The sequence below is a fragment of the Schistocerca gregaria genome, chromosome 10 (assembly GCF_023897955.1).
Source record: "Schistocerca gregaria isolate iqSchGreg1 chromosome 10, iqSchGreg1.2, whole genome shotgun sequence".
Classification (NCBI taxonomy): domain Eukaryota; kingdom Metazoa; phylum Arthropoda; class Insecta; order Orthoptera; family Acrididae; genus Schistocerca; species Schistocerca gregaria.
Genome location: NC_064929.1, coordinates 171922640 through 171943237, shown reverse-complemented (window position 1 = coordinate 171943237; position 20598 = coordinate 171922640). Strand labels below are relative to the sequence as shown.

The 20598-nt window shown below is 44.8% G+C and overlaps 1 protein-coding gene and 1 non-coding gene across 2 annotated transcripts in view; one reads left to right on the top strand and one right to left on the bottom strand.

Moving 5' to 3' along the window:
• Positions 1-5617: 5617 nt before the first annotated feature.
• Positions 5618-20598, bottom strand: part of LOC126293229 (serine/arginine repetitive matrix protein 1) — a 71343-nt gene continuing 56362 nt past the window's right edge. Inside the window, exons 6-7 of the mRNA XM_049986350.1 lie at positions 14727-15022; positions 5618-5796 (exon numbers count right to left, since the gene is read on the bottom strand). Of these exons, the coding sequence (XP_049842307.1) occupies positions 5618-5796; positions 14727-15022 (475 nt within the window). The remainder of the gene's footprint in view (positions 5797-14726; positions 15023-20598) is intronic.
• Trnat-cgu (transfer RNA threonine (anticodon CGU)) lies at positions 6269-6343 on the top strand. The gene has a single exon. It is a non-coding gene; the product is annotated as a tRNA-Thr (tRNA).

Sequence of the window (20598 nt, the reverse complement as noted above, 5' to 3'; positions counted from 1 at the left end):
TACAGTGAATATCAGGAATCTGGTAATACATCAAAACTACGACACCGCTGCGGTCGGAAAATATCCTACAAGAATGGGACCAACGTCGACTGAAGAGAATCGTTAAATGTTACGGAAGTGCAAGTCTTCTGCAAATTGCTACACATTTCAACGCTGGACCGCCAACAAGTGTCAGAGTGCGAACCATTCAACGAAACATCATCAATATGGACTTTCGCAGCCGAAGGCTCCCTCGTGTAACCTTCATGACAGCATCTATATCTACATGGATAGTCTGCAAATCACATTTAAGGGTTTGCCTGAGGGGTCATCGAACCACCGTCACAATTCTTTATTATTCCACTCGCGTATAGCGCGCGGAAAGAATGAACACCTATATCTTTCTGAACGAGCTCTGATTTCCCTTATTTTATCGTGGTGATCGTTTCACCCTATGTGGGTCGGTGTCAAAAAAGTATTTTCACATTCAGAGGAGAAAGTTGGTGGTTGGAATTCCGTGAGAAGATTCCGTCGCAACGAAAAACGCCTTTCTTTTAGTGATTCCCAGCCCATATCCTGTATCATTTCTGTGACACTGTCTCCCATGTTTCACGATAATACTAAACGTGCTGCCTTTCTTTGAACTTTTTTGATATACACCGTCAGCCTATCTGGTAAGGATCCCACACTGTCCAGCAGTATTCTAAAAAAGGGCGGAGAAGCGTAGTGTAGGCAGTCTCCTTAGCAGGTCTGTTACATTTTGTAAGTGTCTTGTCAAATAAAACGCAGTCTTTAGTTAGCCTTCCCCACAACATTTTCTGTGTGTTCCTTCCAATTTAAATTGTTCATAATTGTAATACCTAGATATTTAGTTGAATTTACGGCTTTTATATTAGAATCATTAATTGTGTAAACAAAGTTTAACGAGTTCCTTTTAGCACTCATGTGCATGACCCCACACCTTTCATTATTCAGGTTCAACTGCCAATTTTCTCACCATTCGCATATCTTTTCTAAATCGTTTTGCAGTTTGTTTTCATCTTTTGACGACTTTATTAGTCGATATACGACAGCGCCATTTGCAAACAACCGAAGACGGCTGCTCAGATTCTCCCCTAAATCGTCTACATAGATAAGGAGCAGCAAAGGGCCTATAACACCACCTTGGGGAACGCCAGGAATCACTTCTGTTTTACTCGACGACTTTCCGTCAGTTACTCCGAACTGTGCCCCCTCTGACAGGAAATCACAAATCCAGACGATATTCCATAAGCACGCAATTTCACTACGAGTCGCTTTTGTGGTACAGGGTGAAAAGTCTTCCGGAAATCCATAAATACGGAATCGATTTGAAATCTCTTGTCAATAGCACTCAATGTGGGTAAAGAGCTAGTTGTGTTCCACAGGAATGAGGTTTTCTAAACCCAAGTTGACACACCGTTTTCTTCGAGGTAATTCATAATGATCGAACACAATATATGTTCTAGAATGCTGCTGCATATCGACGTTAACGATATGGGCCTGTAATTTAGTGGATTGCTCCTACTACCTTTCTTGAATATTGATGTGACCTCTGCAACTTTTCAGTCTTTGGGTACGGTTGTATATGATTGTTAAGTACGGAGCTAATGCATCAGCATACTCCGAAAGGAACCTAATTGGTTCTGGAGCAGAAGACTTGCTTTTATTAAGTGGTTTAAGTTGCTTCACTACTCCGAGGATATTTACATCTACGTTCCTCATGTTGGCAGCTGTTCTCGAATATTTACTTCTGGAATATTTACTTCGTCTTCTTTTGTGAAGGCAAAGCTTTAGCGTTTTCCTAGGCCAGTCAACAGCGGTATTCGGCTGTTGATGACTGGAAACATGTTGCCTGGTCCGACGCGTTTAGTTTCAAAGTGGGGAAATTGTGGGAGCGTGTGCAGTAGGAGTATATGGGGCGCCTGATACGTCTAGATACGACTCTGACAGGTGACACGTACGTAAGCATCCCATCTGATCACATGCATCCATTCATGTCGCTTGCGCATTCCGAGGGACTTGGGCAATGCGACGTACCACACGTGTAGAACAGTGTGGCTCCAGGAACGCTTCCGACAGCCGCCAAATTCTCCAGAAATGAACATTATTGAGCGTATCTGGGATGTCTTGCAACGTCATGTTCAGAAGAGAGCTCCACTCCCTCGTACTCTCATGGATTTATGGGCAGCCCTGCAGGATTCATGGTGTCAGTTGCCTTCAGTAGTACTTCAGACATTAGTCGAGTCCACGCCACGTCGTGTTGCCGCTCTTTCTGCGTATTCACACGGGGAACCTACACAATATTAGGCAGGCTTACCAGTTTTTCAAAAATGGTTCAAATGGCTCTAACCCCTATGGGACTTAACATCTCATGTCATCAGTCCCGCAGAACTTAGAACTACATAAACCTAACTAAGCTAAGGACATCACACACATCCATGCCCGAGGCACGATTAGAACCTGCGACCGTAGCGGTCTCGCGGTTCCAGACTGACGCGCCTAGAACCGCTTGGCCACGCAAGCCGGCGTTTACCAGTTTTATTGGCTCTTCAGTGGAGATAATTAACATATACTGTTACGAGTAACGGTGGTATAGCTCTTCCATGAGGTGCTACTGAAACCGCGTTTAGGTCTGTCGATCTTTTCTCCGTTAAGAGCGATGTGTTCAGTTGTGCGACGAAATTTTAGTCCACATATCGTTTAGGCATGAAAATACTAGAGTACCGTTTAGAATCTCTCCTTCACGCTGTGCACGGTGTAATACTTGGCATTTCTGCCGGCGTGATTCTTCGTGTGGGTCCTCCACGGTGTTCGTTTGATAAGCCACACAGGACTGTCACTGTGCGTTCCTATGGATGTGCGATGCCCATCTACGTAACAGAGTCAGCGGGGAGAGTCAATTGTTCGCTCACCTGGCGCGGCCCCACCGCCGGGTTTCAGAGTGCGGCTGAACCGACCGCAGGGCCGGCCATTATAACTCCATTACAAGTTGTGGCGAGCGATAATTCAGCCGGCGGAACGCGGTTAGCTGCGGCCGGCCTAGCACGGACCCAGGGCGCTCCTCATCATCAGCAATATACCGAACCAGCGTAGCTGTTTACCTGTGTCTGTGGCCATCCAACTGCCACCGATGAGTAGAACTTTGCCAACCAAACTGCCGAAAAACAGTACGAACTTTCTCTCTTACTAAATGTCAGTATGTTGCTATTGTTCTGATAGTGGTCTTACAAGGAGACGGCACGACCCTGGGGTCCGGGATTTGTGCGAAGTTTTGTGTCGTGAAGGAGGACCCCTATTACCTCACGTGCTTAAAATATTAGGACGAACTACCAGGAAAATCCCGAGAAAAATCGATCCAAGGTTTCTTAGGTGCCTTATGAGTATAAAATGTTAGTTCATTGAAGAGCCGCCGTCTGGCCTACACGGTTAGCACTCGGACCCTTACGCTGGAGGTCTCGAGTTCGATTCCTCCTCTGGCGCTTTTTTTTTTTTTTTTTGCTTCTGTTGCTTGCAAAATTGTAGCGCATTGTTGCAAGAGAATCATGAAATTAATTCCCAGACGAAGAAATGATTCTGTGACAGAACCAAATACAACAATTAGGTATTAGTAACTGATACACGAACGAAATTTAGGAACAAAACAATGGTTCAAATGGCTCTGAGCACTATGGGACTTAACATCTGAGGTCATCAGTCCCGCAGAACTTAGAACTACTTAAACCTAAAGTAACCTAAGGACATCAGACACATCCATGCCCGAGGCAGGAATGGAACCTGCGACCGTAACGGTAGCGCGGTTTCAGGCTGTAGCGCCTAGAACCACTCGGCCACACCAGCCGGCAGAAATGATGGAAGGAAAGAAGTTTATCGCCTGCTATATTTTGGCGGTTCTTGCTCAGGAACCTAAGCATTAGGCAAGAAGTTTTAATACATTACTCCTATCCTGCTAACTCTCTTCGCAGCCCTTTTTGCAGACACTATGCGCATGTATGACCGAATGTACTTACAAAATTATATCATTCTGGCTCATATAGGTCGCGGTATGCCGTGTCATAAACACCAAAGGAGTCAAGGAGTCGACCTATGAAATGAAATGGAATCTCAAAAATGTTCAAAATGTTCAAATATGAGTGAATTCCTAAAGGACCAAACTGCTGAGGTCATAGGTCTCTAGACTTACACACTACTTAAAGTAACTTTTGCTAAGAACAACACACACACACTCACGCCCGACGGAGGACTCGAACCTTGCAATCCGTGACATGGCGCCTCAAACCGCGCGGCCACTCCGCGCCGTAAAATGGAATCTCATTGACTGGCGTAGAACTGTCTTCAGTGGTGAGCTCCAATTCGAAGCGAGCCCCAATAGCCATGTCTAGAGATGGGCCGAACATTGGTGGTATACCAACCCGACTGTCACCTGCCTCACGCCCTGTGACAACCAGAAATCATGGCCTGGGGTGCCATTTCTTTTCATAGCCGGGCTGCTCTGCTTGTCTTACGCTGCACCCTTATAGCACAGCGGTACAGCAACGATATTCTGCACACTGTTTTGTTGCACTTCATGGCAGGCCAGTCTCAGCTTGCATTTCAGCAAGACAATGCCCGCCCACACACTGCGAGAGTTTCTATTGCCTGTCTTCTTGCCGGTCGAAGCCTATCTCGGCCAGAAAGGTTGTCAGATTTCTTTCCAACTGAGAACGTTTGAAATGGTTCAAATGGCTCTGAGCACTATGGGACTTACCATCTATGGTCATCAGTCCCCTAGAACTTAGAACTACTTAACCTAACTAACCTAAGGACATCACACAACACCCAGTCATCACGAGGCGGAGAAAATCCCTGACCCCGCCGGGAATCGAACCAGGGAACCACGGCGCGGGAAGCGAGAACGCTACCGCACGACCAGCCTTCTTCAACCAGTGTGGGTTTCCGATGTTCTCACACGCCTATTGGACAGAATTTGACACGATACGCATAAGGAGGACATCCAACAACAGTGTCAATCAGTGACAATCCGAATAATTGATAGCATGAGGGCCAGAAGTCTGCCAACATATTATTGGCTTGGTCAATTTGTGAAGCTCTCTCTCTCTCTCTTAAATAAATCGTACAATTTTTTTGAAACTGTAATCATTTCCATAACATCCACCGATTTCGGTACCATTCGCCTAGTTCCTTCGTGGTGCGTCTTTCTTTGTCCTGAAGTGTATTTACCTTATTAACTTATTTGTAATGAGACGTGTGCAGTTAGTTTATACTTTTCAGTTCGATTCTTTAAGGACTGGATCTGCGGTGAGGTTAATCGTAAATTAAGAATTGCGTTCCAGGCCTGGTTTCCATCAGCGTTGTCGTCATCTGGGCCCTGAGAAATTTCGCCGCCGTGTTTCGGCAGCGCGCCGCCCGCATAGCTACCGCCGACCCCCACGCCGTAAACACGCCGCCGCCATTCCGCAGATATCGATATCCCCCCCCCCCCCAGTCAACCATTTCTGCCCACCCCACCCCACCCCACCCGTCCCGCCCCCAGTCACGTCGCAGCCAGTGTATCCCGACCGCCGCCACCGCACACCCTGGAATGCGACTGCCTCAGCTGGAATCCCAATCTCGCCTCATCTCAGCCGCCCCCACCACCAGAGACGAGCGAGACTCGTCCTGATTGGTGCCCGTTCGCATTTCTAGGCCTGCGGCTGGGGTTCAAGACGAAAGAATTGAATTTCACCAGACCTGTTGCATGCCGCGCCAACTGGTTCTTAGTAATGCAGCGGAATGCAGGAGCCAAGCTCCGCTTCCCGACTGAAAGCAGACTGGATGCCGAACAACTTATTTTAATAAATGATGACTAACTGAAAACCTCAGCTGCCGACAGGTGTTGTTGATATACCTCGATGTGGACAGCTGAAAATGTGTGCCCCGACCGGGACTCGAACCCGGGATCTCCTGCTTACATGGCAGACGCTCTATCCATCTGAGCCAGATGAATAGCGCGACTACAGGGACTTATCTCTTGCACGCTTCCCGTGAGACTCACACCTCCAACTGTCCACAATTCTTCGTATATATAGTTAAAGGCTACCCAGCCATTGAACTTCGTCTGTGCGAATGCGCACAGGTTGCCCAAACTCTTACGGGAATCGCCAATGCGTGGGCGAGTAATGAGTGGTTGGGCAAATGTACAATACATATGTAGAATTGTGCACAGTTGGAACTGTGAGTCTCGCGGGAAGCGTGCAAGGGATAAGTCCCTGCAGTTGCGCTATTCATCTGTGTTCTCGGTGGCTCAGATGGATAGAGCTTCTGCCACGTAAGCAGGAGATCCCGGGTTCGAGTCCCGGTCGGGGCACACATTTTCAGCTGTCCACATCGAGGTATATCAACAACACCTGTCGGCAGCTGAGGTTTTCAGTTAGTCATCATTTACTCCAGGGAAAAGCTGCACGGTCATCAACAGTAACTGTTCTTTTGAGAACAAGTTACTGTATTCGTATATAAACTTATTTTAAGTTGAAAGGTAGAAGGAAGATTAGCATTCGAAGCCCCGGTGGCAAAGAGGCGATCACAGACTGACTTTAAACTCGAGAATGAGATCATGAAAATTAGAGATTGCATCACTAGTGAAATATAGAACATATCAGGATCAATCTGTGGGCAACAGTACGACAACTGGTCGGTCAGTGCAGTATTAAATTTGCTGTTAGAGAGGTAGCCAGTCGCCCTGCCACAGTGGTAACTCCGATTCCCATCGGATCACCGAAGTCAAGTGCTGTGGGGTTTGGTTAGCACTCCGATGTGTACTGTCTGTGTCTGCCCAGTGCTGTTGGCAAGCTGGGTGCACTCAGCCCTTGTGAGGCCAATTGAAGAGCTACTTGGAGAAGTAGCAGCTCTGGTCACTAATGATGACAACGGGTAAAAAGGGGTGTGCTTATCACATGCCCCTCCATATCTGCATCTAGTGACATCTCTGGCATGAGGATGACACGGCGATCGGTCGGTGCCACTGTGCCTTCAAGGGCTGTTCGGATAGAGGCTCTTCTTCTATTCCCTCTCCCATAAGGAGGCCACACACATTACTACATACTTGACAAGCACTCGTAATCAAGCACATTGTGCTAATGTGTTTAACTGTCTATATGGTAATTTCAATCTAGCATCATGACTGCTCCAACCGTTTGACACTTGATCCATCATACAGGCTTCTGCAATTATACTAGGTAACATATGTGGTGTACTCTCCAGGAATTACAGGACGCAGCATGGACAGATGAACACTGCCCTGCCTACTGCTCATATGTGACTTAGTTACAATCGTACGCCATAGAGCTTACACAGTAGAATGACCACCCTACACTTCCGCCTTACAGTACACAAACACACTGGTGTTCAAAACGTAAGGACAAAAGTAACTTTCGCATGGTGTGTCACTGTGCTGTAATACAGCTCAATGAAACTTGCACCACACATGGAAATAACTGCTACAGTGTAGTAGTAGAGAAGGTAACTGATAGTAATATGCAATGAGACGAACAAACATGAGACTTTTATTCAAACTCAGTAACTACATTTAAGTAAGCGCGATTTATGATGGTCCCCTGGGCGTTACAAAAGCTAGGACATGGTTCGTAATGGGGTGTGAGATCACCATGGACAACAATGTATGCTGAGCAACGTGCTCCCATGGTGGCCACGAGGCTGGCAAGGAGTTATTGTGGTAAGGCATGAAATGTTTATCGGCTGTGGAGGGAAACTACTCCTGAGAGGCGGAGGATCAGCAATGATGAACGGCATGTGGAAGAAGAATGCAATGGAAACCACTGCAGCACGTGACGTGTAACCACAGAACATGTGGCTGTAAATGGAAAAATGTCATGATGATCTCTCCATTGGCAACATATTCGTGAGTAGTCCCCCTTCGGATCTCCGGTAAGGGATTGCCTGGTGAGAGATGAACATGAGAAAAAGATTGGACAACCAACGAAAGGATAACGTTCCACCAGGCGGCGCGTGAAATGTCACAAGATTGAATGTGACAGCGAAGCTAGAGTATCGGAAAAGGGAATACTAAGACTCAATCTAGATTAAGTTGGGGTCAGTGAAGTGAAATGGAAAAAAGACAAGGATTCTAGTCATACGGGTACAGAATAACAGCAGCAGCAGCAGAAAGTGTAGGATTTGTTATGAATAGGAAGGTAGGGAAGAGAGTGAGTTACTGTGAGCAGTTCAATAATAATTTTTTTATATACTGTTTTATGTAAGATAAAGTCATCTTAGAATTTGAGTGAATAAAGGAATAAGTGTGTGTGTGTGTGTGTGTGTGTGTGTGTGTGTGTGTGTGTGTGTGTGGTTTAGTTTATTATCTATTTTTCCCGACCATATTATTTCAAGCAGGTAAGTTAAACGCAGTGATAAATGGGTAGTTCAGAACGGAAAACGTGGGGTGGTATTGATAAACCTCGAAAGCTGATTCGCTACGTTTGAGGGCAACCAATCATAAGGCAGTACTTTTGCTCGCATTTGTAACACAAGCTGTATTGCCATAGTAAGATTCTCACCTTATAGTTCTTATAATCACCTTGTCAATGCTGCAGTTCTTATTTCTCTGCTTGCTAAGAAAACTGGTGAGGATTTCCGCCTTCTGCAAGACACCTTTTTAACCTGGAGGTGTTTCAGCACTTTTGTGCTATATTCAGTGAGTTTTTTTGTTCATTTTCTTGCCTTGGTTGATATGTGTTAACCTTTAAAGAAACTTTAGAAACAAAAATTTTCATTTGTAATATCTTAGAAAATCCATGTGTAACAACAAAAGCGAAAAAATTAAACGTTTACCTCCTCGAAAACAATCTAAAAACACCACGACATGCAAAACTGTAAGTAACACGATAAATAATACGATCGGTGATTCTCAGTCGGAAACGTACAATAACCAGAAACATGAATTAACATTTTCCTGTTTGCAAATCACAAGTTGTTGAATGTGCAGTATATCTAAATCTACTAGCATAAACACCAGTAGCTTCATCGGAGGTAGGTAAACAAACGCATACATTCACTTTATTTCCCAATGTACTGCAAGCATAGAACCCATTAGACGTATCTTAAGTAAACAACACAGAATGCCTCAACTCAGTAATACAGATATCAAATCTGTAATGTATGCCACCCACTGTCAAATATTTGTCAATAATCCACCATATTACAAATGTAAATATTTTGTAGCACATGCTTCGTTAAGGGTTAAGTTGTAACAACAGTTTAACAGAAGGAAAATAAACAAATCCACTGAAGATAGCACAAAAAATGCCAAACCATGTCTGGGTGAAAACAAAACTACAAAACTGTCTTGGATAAGGCAGAATTCCACTGCAGTAAACTCAAGTTCGATACTGTGTCCATGATTTTCTCATTGAATCAATTATTGGTTGAGTTGTCTGATGGAATGCGTACATATCATCATTTCGATGGTGGTCGCCATCCCTTACACTTACGACATGTCCCATGAAACACTGCTGGAGCGTGGTCCATCTGAGACTCACCCATGTTGTTGACGATATTAGTTTATTGCACTTACAGTAAAGAAAGTACCAAGTTTGGTTCTCTCTGGGTCCTCTCACCGGATACTCGATGGAAGTGATGGGTAGTGAAACAGCGCAGGACTCACTCATGTTGCTGGTGATGCCCGCATTTAGTCTAACACACAGGTTACGGGTAAACTGGACAGTAAGTCCAGTAAGAGATAGAAAAGAGCCACTGTGGTACAACAACCACGTTAGACAACTGATGCGTAAGCAAAGGGAACTTCACAGCAAACATAAACATAGCCGAAGCCTTGTAGAAAAACAAAAATTACGCGAAGCGGAATGTAGTGTGAGGAGGGCTATGCGAGAGGCGTTCAATGAATTCGAAAGTAAAGTTCTATGTACTGACTTGGCAGAAAATCCTAAGAAATTTTGGTCTTATGTCAAAGCGGTAGGTGGATCAAAACAAAATGTCCGGACACTCTGTGACCAAAATGGTACTGAAACAGAGGATGACAGACTAAAGGCCGAAATACTAAATGTCTTTTTCCAAAGTTGTTTCACAGAGGAAGACTGCACCATAGTTCCTTCTCTAGATTGTCGCACAGATGACAAAATGGTAGATATTAAATCAGATGACAGAGGGATAGAGAAACAATTAAAATCGCTCAAAAGAGGAAAGGCCGCTGGTCCTGATGGGATACCATTACGGTTTTACACAGAGTACGCGAAGGAACTTGCCCCCATTCTTGCAGCGGTGTACCGTATGTCTCTAGAAGAGCGAAGCGTTCCAAAGGATTGGAAAAGGGCACAGTTCACCCCCATTTTCAAGAAGGGACGTCGAACAGATCTGTAGAACTATAGACCTATATCTCTAAAGTCGATCAGTTGTAGAATTTTGGAACACGTATTATGTTCGAGTGTAATGGCTTTTCTGCAGACTACAAATCTACTCTGTAGGAATCAGCATGGGTTTCGAAAAGGACGGTCATGTGAAACCCAGCTCCCGCTATTCGTCCACGAGACTCAGAGGGCCATAGACACGGGTTCACAGGTAGATGCCGTGTTTCTTGACTTCCGCAAGGCGTTCGATACAGTTCTCCACAGTCGTTTAATGAACAAAGTAAGAGCATACGGACTATCAGATCAATTGTGTGATTGGATTGAGGAGTTCCTAGATAACAGAACGCAGCATGTCATTCTCAATGGAGAGAAGTCTTCCGAAGTAAGAGTGATTTCAGGTGTGCCGCAGGGGAGTGTCATAGGACCGTTGCTATTCACAATATTCATAAATGACCTGGTGGATGACATCGGAAGTTCACTGAGGCTTTTTGCAGATGATCCTGTGGTGTATCGAGAGGTTGTAACAATGGAAAATTGTACTGAAATGCACGAGGATCTGCAGCGAATTGACGCATGGTGCAGGGAATGGCAATTGAATCTCAATGTAGACAAGTGTAATGTGCTGCGAATACATAGAAAGATAGATCCCCTTATCATTTAGCTACAAAATAGCAGTTCAGCAGCTGGAAGCAGTTAATTATATAAATTGTCTGGGAGTACGCATTAGGAGTGATTTAAAATGGAATGATCATATAAAGTTGATCGTCGGTAAAGCAGATGCCAGACTGAGATTCATTGGAATAATCCTAAGGAAATGCAATCCGACAACAAAGCAAGTAGGTTACAGTACGCTTGTTCGCCCACTGCTTAAATACTGCTCAGCAGTGTGGGATCCGTACCAGATAGGCTTGATAGAAGAGAGAGAGAAGATCCAACAGAGAGCAGAGCGCTTCGTTACAGGATCATTTAGTAACTGCGAAAGCGTTACGGAGATGATAGATAAACTCCAGCAGGAGAGAGGCTCAGTAGCTCGGTTCGAGAACATACCTTCACCGAAGAGTCAAGCAGTATATTGCTCCCTCCTACGTATATCTCGCGAAGAGACCATGAGGATAAAATCGGAGAGATTAGAGCCCACATAGAGGCATAACGACAATCCTTCTTTCCACGAACAATACGAGACTGGAATAGAAGGGAGAACCGATAGAGATACTCAGGGTACCCTCCGCCACACACCGTCAGATGGCTTGCGGAGTATGGGTGTAGATGTAGAAGTCACTTCACCATAAAATCGATAGAAATTTAAGTGTAGTCTAAGCCTTGAATATGTTGTTGGCACTACATTTAATTATTTCATTCCATTTATAGTAAAATATTTTTCTTGAGGGCCCCATTTAACAGGACACATCAGTAGATAGTGCAGGAAAAAGATGGAGTTATAAGTTATAGTTGACGACGACGATGATGATGATGATCTCATTCGTCCATTATGTCAGTCAACTAATTGTATTTTCCGACTAGACTGCATACATTTTTAGTGTTACACCAGCTGCAGTTCCACAGAACCATCTTTAGGTCTGAGTATGTAGGAAACAAGAGTAACACACCAATTTCCATAATTATCTCCATTGTAGATAATGATCTTGTTGCCAACATTCTGGGATCTCAGAATGAGTCACTGCTACAAAAGACTGTCACAATGTTATCAGAAATAAATAAAATCTAGGTGGATAATGAAATTAGTTGTGCAACCATTGATTGCAGACCTTCTCCAAAAGAGAGAATATGTCAACTAATTCATTAAACTGTACTAGTGGTCCATGATACTATACAGCCAAGAAAACAAGTCAGTTGTTGATCAATATCAGGGTCCGTTTTGTTGATGGTGTTACTACGTTACTACGTTACTAATGACCTTATTTTCTTCTTTTTTTTTTTACAAAAATATCTGTTAGGTTACTTTCTTGGTGGCTAACAGGAGGTGTATGCTCCGACGCGCAGCAAGCATTGCTGATGGGCTTCTTATCAGAAGATCCGTTACGCTTATGACTAAACCTACCAGCTTATTTCTCCAGTTTGGGAAGCTAGAGGAAGACCTACACTGATGTTCACCCAGTCTTCACATACTGGCGTCATGCACATTTCATTGGAGACAGAATACTGTCATTGGTTTCTGTAGCTATTGCACCACCTTAGGAGACAGCCAACAACCCAAGTGGACTGTTAAATATGTAACCCCATTTTGCCAATGTGTCACTAAACCAGTTACATTTCTGACAAAAACTGTTAGTTTGCTTCTTCTTCTTGTTAGTTAATAGGTGGCCTACATTAGGTATTGCCCTCATTGCCAATGCTGACCGAGGTACAGGAATCTCATAAAATCACTTACACTCATGACAAAGAAGAAAGTATTCGCAATTGAAAATATTAACAGACTCCAACTGCACAGTGTACTGGTGACAATGAAAATTGGTGTCACTGCATATCTGTGTTCTCTACTTGCGCAATTGCTGTTATTCCCACAGAGGTGATTATCATCGCAGCCTTGCTCTGCCATGCAGTACTATATTTTAGTGTCTGTGTTTTTGTGATGTGCTCAGCAATGTTCCTTCATGCATGCAATATGATACTTCATGCCAAGACAAGACCGCGACATATGGAAATTTGGGTCAGTCCTAGAGGAGTCGTCGGATGGCTGAGGCGGAAAGGTGACCTCTCAGGTAAAGTGAGAAATGCGGGTTCAAGTCCTGGCCAAGAACATAATTTTCGCTGTTACCAATACATTGTGCAGCTGCAGTCTGATCACATACACAATTCGTACTACATATCTTGTATTTCATACCTCTGCCGTTCGCAGCACTGCCTCTTCCTTCAGACGTGCATTCATGTCTGAAAGACCACAGTACATCGTAAAAGCACAGGTACTGCAATATAGTAAGACACAAGTTCTAGTTGCAGAGTTCTTTCTCTAGGGCAGCTAGTGTTAGCCTTCTACAGACACTCACCTAATCATCGATCATCGATTATGGGCGTGATGGGCAATACACTCATGACAGAATCCTTTCTTCCTGCCTATAGGGACACGAGACTGGACAGCAAAGTGAAAAAGTGGAGTGTTTATAAATATCTGATTCCATTTGTCAACTAATGTCTCACTATGCCCGTTGCATTTTTTTGGTCAAAAATCTGTCAGCTTAGTTTAAAGACTTGGTGCCCGATAAGATGTATATACTGCCACTTACCTACAAAACTGGTGATGAATGCCATGTGTTAATGCTCTAATGAACTGCGTTGCACTTGTGACGGGCTATGTTCTCCAGCTTTAGCAACTAGTGGGGGCTGGTACTGACACTCATCCAAGTGTCGGCTATGGCATCATGCTCATTACATTTTTGACTACATCGTTTCATTATTTTCCCTACCCACTAGGCTGCCTTATTGGGCAGATGAAAAAACAAGTTGAGTGTTGACAAACATGTGACTCCATTTTGTCGACGGGAGCCTCACAGTACATGATAAAAGCACAGGTACTGCAATATAGTAAGACGTGACAAGTTCCAGTTGCTGAATTTTTTCTCTTGTGAAGTTAGTGTTAGCCTTGTAATGACACTCACCTAATCATCGATTATGGTCATGATGTGCAGTACACTCATAACAAAATCCTATCTTCCTGCCTACAGGGACACCAGACTGGACAGCAAAGTGAAAAAGTGGAGCGTCTATAAATATCTGATTCCATTTATCGACGAATGTCTCACTATATCCGTTACATTTTTTTTTTTTTTTTGACCAAAATCTGCCTGATGAGTTGGCCAATTTTTGGCAGGTACTGGGAAGGTTGAGGATGATGCTGACATGTCTCGTTGATTAGGGCACCATACAAAGACGTTCTCATGAAACCAAGTATATTTTTGACAAAAGTTGTTTAACTTGGGGAGGTCTAGATTGGCACTGACTGACCAATCTCATTGATGATGGGCACCATGTGCATTACATTGACTACAACACTCTTTCACTGGGATCCCTGCCTAGTGGGCCATCTTAATGGGTAGCTGGGAAAACAAATGTAGTGTTGGCGAATGTGCGACTCTATTTTGTCTGTGCAGGTCTCACTAAACTCGGTACAATTTTTTGTCAAAAATTTACTGGCTGAGTTGCCCAAAAATGGGCAGCTACTGAGAAAGACAACATACGATGTTGATCTCATGTCGAGTTGTCCCATATTGGGTGGCCAGTGGTGAAGCATTAGGGTGGCACTCACTTCCCCATCTCATTGTTGTAGGTGCCATATGGTGATGTCCTCACGATACCAGCTACCGCGGACTGAGCTGTTCACCTTCGGGCGGCTAGTGGGGGTGGATGTAGACTCACCCATCTCGTCGATGATGGGCGCCATGCGCAGCGTGACGCCGACCAGCAGGATGGACATGAGCAGCAGCAGGCAGGCGGTGGCGATGATGGTCCAGCGCGCGCGCGCCGGCAGGTCCTCGGGCTCGAGCAGCTTCTGCTTCTGCTTCTGCTTCTTGCCGCCCCCGGAGGCGGAGTCGCGCCCACGCAGCCTCCGCCGCCGCTTGCGCCGGCCGCCCCCGCCGCCCCCACGGCGCCGCCCCCCGCCCGAGTCGTCCGCCTCCATCGTCAGCGATACGTACTCTGATGACGCCAGCTTCCTGCGCACAAGAAATGGAGCAATAGTCAGCAAAAACAGCCAACAGAGCATGCATACGCCACAGCATTAAACTAGAAGCTACTACTGGAGGCGGCGAGGACCTATCACAGTGCCATTTCCACGGTTATAGTAGTCTTCGTAGAGAGCGTCTGGACGCATAGATTCCTGTTCACACGAAAAGGCAAATCGTGCATGCCAAGTTACGCAACGGTCACAGAGGGCTGTGTTGCTCAGATTCAAAGAGGTCCTGACACCTTGCCTATCGATGCCTTAGTCTACTTCTACATGCATATTCAGCATTGCACAATATGCCGCATGGTGGAGCATACCTAACGCCACTACTAATCATGATGGACTGATAAGGTGAGGAATGAATAGGTTCTCCGGCGAGGAAAGGAATATGTGGAAAATACTACCAAGAAGGGACAATACGGTTCAAATGGCTCTGAGCACTATGAGACTTAACATCTGAGGTCATCAGTCCCCTACAACTTAGAACTTTTGAAAACTAACCTAAGGATATCACACACATCCATTCCCGAGGCAGGATTCGAATCTGCGACCGTAGCAGTCGCGCGGTTCCTGATTCAAGCGCCTAGAAGCGCTAGGCCACAGCTGCCAGCCAGGACGGAACTATGTCTGTTAAGACATAAAGGAGTAAGAAACTTCCTGGCAGGTTCAAACTGTGTGCCAGACTGAGACTCGAGTTCGGGACCTTTGCCTTTCACCGGTAAGTTCAAGGTAGGAGACGAGCTCCTGGCAGAATTGAAGCTGTGAGGATGGGTCGTAAGTAGTGCTTGGGTAGAAATTCTTCCAGTCCGTATGTGGCATAACAGCAAACCAGTGCTTAACAGTATTGGTTAAAAACAGTCTTGGTTGCATTTTTTTTAATATTTCAACGACGCGTTTCGCCTTATTTAAGCATCTTCAGGTTATCTTTTCTAGATGGGCGCGAGACGCACCAAGATCTGCATAACGCGTTCCCGTTCACAGGAGCGAGTAACAGTAAGATGGGGGCTCAGGCAATAAGCATAATCTTACTGTTACTCGCTCCTGTGAACGGGAACGCGTTATGCAGATCTTGGTGCCTCTCGGCTATCTAGAAAAGATAACCTGAAGATGCCTAAAGAAGGCGAAACACGTAGTTGAAAAATAAAAAAAAAACTAAAATTGCAACCTAGACTGATTTTAACGAATAGTGCTTGGGTAGCTCAGTCGGTAGAGCACTTGCCCGCAAAAGGCAAAGGTCCCGAGTTCGAGTCTCGTTCCGGCACACAGCTTTAACCTGCCAGGTGCACACTTTGCTGCAGAGTGAAAGTATCATTCTGGCATCAGGGAGTAGCTTCCATGGTACTAGAGGCAGCTGTAGAGAGCAAAAACTGTGGAGGAAGACAGAGACTGGGATATATCCAACAAATGACTCAAGACATAGATTGTAAGTGCTACTCTGAGGTGAGAATGTTGGAACACGAGAGGAGTTTGTGGAGGGCTGCATCAAACCAGTCAAATCAAATCCAACCTAGAACAATCAAGTCAGTCCTCGAATACAACTTAATCACAATATCAGACAACCTCTCTTTTATGAACCTCTTTTTGCAGTCGAATGGAGCCTTGCAGAGTGACCGGCACTAAAGAAGTACTGCGAATTGGAGATAATGAAGAAGATGTACACATACATGCATACGCCGACGACATAGCCGTAGGATCAACAAATATATAGAAGCTGCAGAGAATCATTGTGAAAATACATAAACGGTACAGTGAACGCAAATTACACATAAACATAACAAAGACCGAAACGGTGATCCTTGGGAAATGAGGCAAAACACCCAAGAAAGCGAAAATCAACATCAGAGGACAAAAAATAAAAATATCATCGGACTTTAAATACCTAGGGGTGACATTGCAACCAACAGCCAAATACTTCACAAAACATACAGCAGTAAGTACAGCCCAAGCAATAATAGCAAAACAGGACATCAGAAACATCCGCTTACTCAGTGTAGAAACGGCCGTGAAATTATTCAGGGGAAAAATCTTGCCAATCGTGGCCTACGGGATGGGGATTTATGAGACCACCTGACAGGAAAAATCTAGAAACACTAGAAAAGGTAAAATGGACTTATCTAAAAGGAGCACTAGGTCTACCGAAGACAACAAGACCTAGTGTACCTGCTAGCAAGAGAAACATTCCTAATTGAAGACATCTAACATGATGTGACACACCAAGGCTTGCAGAAATCAACTGAAGATCATGGAAGATAAAGAGTATGGCCGGAGTTCTGTGGCACCGAAGCAATGACGAACCGTTCATGGACAGCACCAAACTTCGAACTGCGAGATGTTGTAACCAGATTATCTATTCACGGCTTTCATCCCCTAATTTGCAAAAAGAAAAATTATCACGACCCAACCACAACATGAGTTTGTGAACTGTGTAACGAAGCCTGTGAATGATATCAGATGGAACTGTGCAGTAAGAGAGTGAGATATATAAATGAATATGCAAAAAAGGAAAACGTAAATGTAAAATGTAAAGCAAAGTAACTGTAAATGGCTATTTGGTTCTCTAAATTTTGGGAATAATGCTTCATGAAGAGAATTCCTATTATTCATGAAGATAACCCCTATTTGAGTTCACGGATCATTTACGTAATACTCTCGGGTTCATCGACGTACCAGTAACAAATCTCGCGATACACCTCAGAACTGCTTTGACGAAAACTAAACTAAACTCCGCCCGGACAGCCCATGAAGGCCTAACGATACCGACCGGGGCCGTGTCGTCCGCATACCACAGGCGTCACTGGATGTAGATATGGAGGAGCATGTGGTCAGCACACCGTTTTCCCGGCAGCATGTCAGTTTACAAGACCAGATCTGCTTTTAAGTCTCTCTTTAATCTTACTAATGGAGATTTAAAACACTCGAATATTACTGTATAGTGTGCTGTATGTGGTGTGCATTATAGATGAATTACGTATTATTTAGGATTCTAAAAATGAACTGAAGCCATCCATCTGCGCTCCCACAACCGAACTTATATGCTGCTCCAATTCAAGCCGCTTCGGAACGTTACGCCTAGATATCTAAGTTGTGACTGAAAGTTCGCAATTTTTCACAAACACTACTTTTATTTATGTAAGTTACAAGGTTGATGACTGAACAACAAAAGAAAGGTAACAATAATGATGCCAGTAAAAGTCTCCTAATTGAGGCAAACAAAAGTTCACTTCTAATTTTCCACAAAGGTTCGAGGTACCACACACACACACACACACACACACACACACACACACACACACACACACACACTAGTGCAAGTCCAATGCAGAGAAGAAGGCGTAATGTTCAGCGGCCGAAGCTCACGAGGTCGGCATCTGGAGTGAAATGACTTTGGGGCTGGTTCTAGCCCCTAAATAGGGGCCCCTAAATAGCTGTCTCCAGCCAATCAGGTTTTGGTGTAGTGATATTTCCCCGAGGCTGTGGCTCGAGCTCCCCTTGCAGGAAGTAGTGCTCGGAATATCTGTTTCCATTATCTTTTGGTACGCCTTGGACATAGACAACCCTGTCCTCTGTGGTGCAATATGCGTTGCCAGCCCTCAGGGGCTACCTTGGTTCCAGCATAACAGCTACGAGACACGACGGTATCAATAGCGCATCACTAATTTTGGATCATTAGAGGATTGTTTTTGCTATTTATTTGCTTTAATTCACACCTTTTGGCATTTAGAGCAAGCTGCCATTCATTACACGAAATATTAGTTACGACCCTGATTCCTCCTACAGTCACTCAAAGACGATACATCTCCTACACTACAGGATGATCAGCAAACATTCGCAGTTTATGGCTCACGCTATCTGTCATGTCATTTATGCACATAGAGAAAAAGGGAGCTCATATCACACTTACCTGGGGCACTCCTGACGATACTCTTGTTGCTTATGAACACGTGTCTTCCATAACAACGTACAGCCTTCTACTATTTAAGTTTTCGAGCCGCTCGCATATCTGAGAACCTGACCTTAGTTAACAGTCAGCAATGTGGCCCCGTGTCAAAACTTAACTCCGTCCGAACAGGCCTTGAGGGCCAATGGTACCGACCGACCGCCGTGTCATCCTTAGCCCACAGGCGTTGCTGATACGGATATGGAGGGGCATGTGATCAGCACACCACTCTCCCTGTTATTGTCAATTTTCGTGATCGGAGCCGCTGCTTCCCAGTCAAGAAGCTCTTCAATTAACCTCACAAGGGCTGAGTGCACCCCGATTGCCAACAGCACTCTCCAGACCATACAGTCACCCACCAGACATTTCTCACAAATACTGATGACAAGGATAGATAAGCCAAAAACTGCAGCCTTTATTTTCCGATACATGGATGACGTCCGAGACTAGGAATGAGCACATCAAGCATTTACGGATGCTGTCTCAAAGACTAGAGACTTACAGAATAGTGAAAGAATGCGGTAAGTGTGTTTTTGCTTTAAGGATACACGGCATCCCGTGCGGCGCCTTACTTCTTTCTGAGGATGTGGGCAATGCTCTACATATGTCCTTACCCACTCCGTAATTTTTAGGAATACTGAACTGTTGTGGAAGAGTCTGCCACATTTGGCAGGGGGTGCAGACTACTCGTCAGTCGAAACAGGGCTAGTAGCAGAAAGACTCCTTGGACAACAGAGGCTGAAGGTGCATTTTGTGACCTAAAAACAGCAGTGATGAGCGCTTCCATGTGGCTGCATGTGCCGCCGTGGTATCGATGGTTCATCCAAGCCAGACACCTATGGCCGCAGTTCGCTTCTGGAAACTGGCCTGCTTTCCTACAAGTATGTCGGCTCAACGGCAAAAATAGAGAGGATATGACCGATAATCACTCACATTGTACTCTGCTGTGAAACGTTTTTAGCCTTGGTCGAAAGGTCACTATTTACTTGTCACTAGCCCTGACCTCGATCTTCCAGCAAGTGCCAGAGCTCATTTTGCATTGACAGTGCAGACACCGCTTATCTTCGTTGATGTGACAGGAACCGGTGTTAGTACGGCGGCAAGGCCGTTGGTGTCACCGTGTCAAAAGACTTTGCGGAAATATAGGAATATGGAATCTGCCTGTTGCCTTTACAGGGTATCATGTGAGGAAACGCCATGTAGAGTCTCCCATGAGTGATGCTTCCACAGGCTGTACTCATTTGAGGACAAAAGCATTTCTGTCTCAAAATTTTTTATTGTTTTAGAACTTATAATAAGCACAAGAACTCTGCGCCAAACCGATCTTAAAGATATGGTTCACTAATATTTGCGGGATGCTACCAGTAGAGTTTTGGGTGCAGTGTCGTGCGTGATCCTACAGGTTATGTAAATGTGATAAGACTAATTACGAGCAAAGATTAACAACGCCGTTACAGCTTCTGAGGGACAAGATAAGTGCATGGCGGAGGCAGCGCATAACAGCGAAATGGGCAACCAGCTGTAAGTTTATGGCCAGTTGACCTCGTGTAAGCCGTTGGCTTCTGTTCATTAAACACGAAAATGCCTGTTGACCCGCGTTCAGGTTCACAAAGCGAGCTAAAAACTAA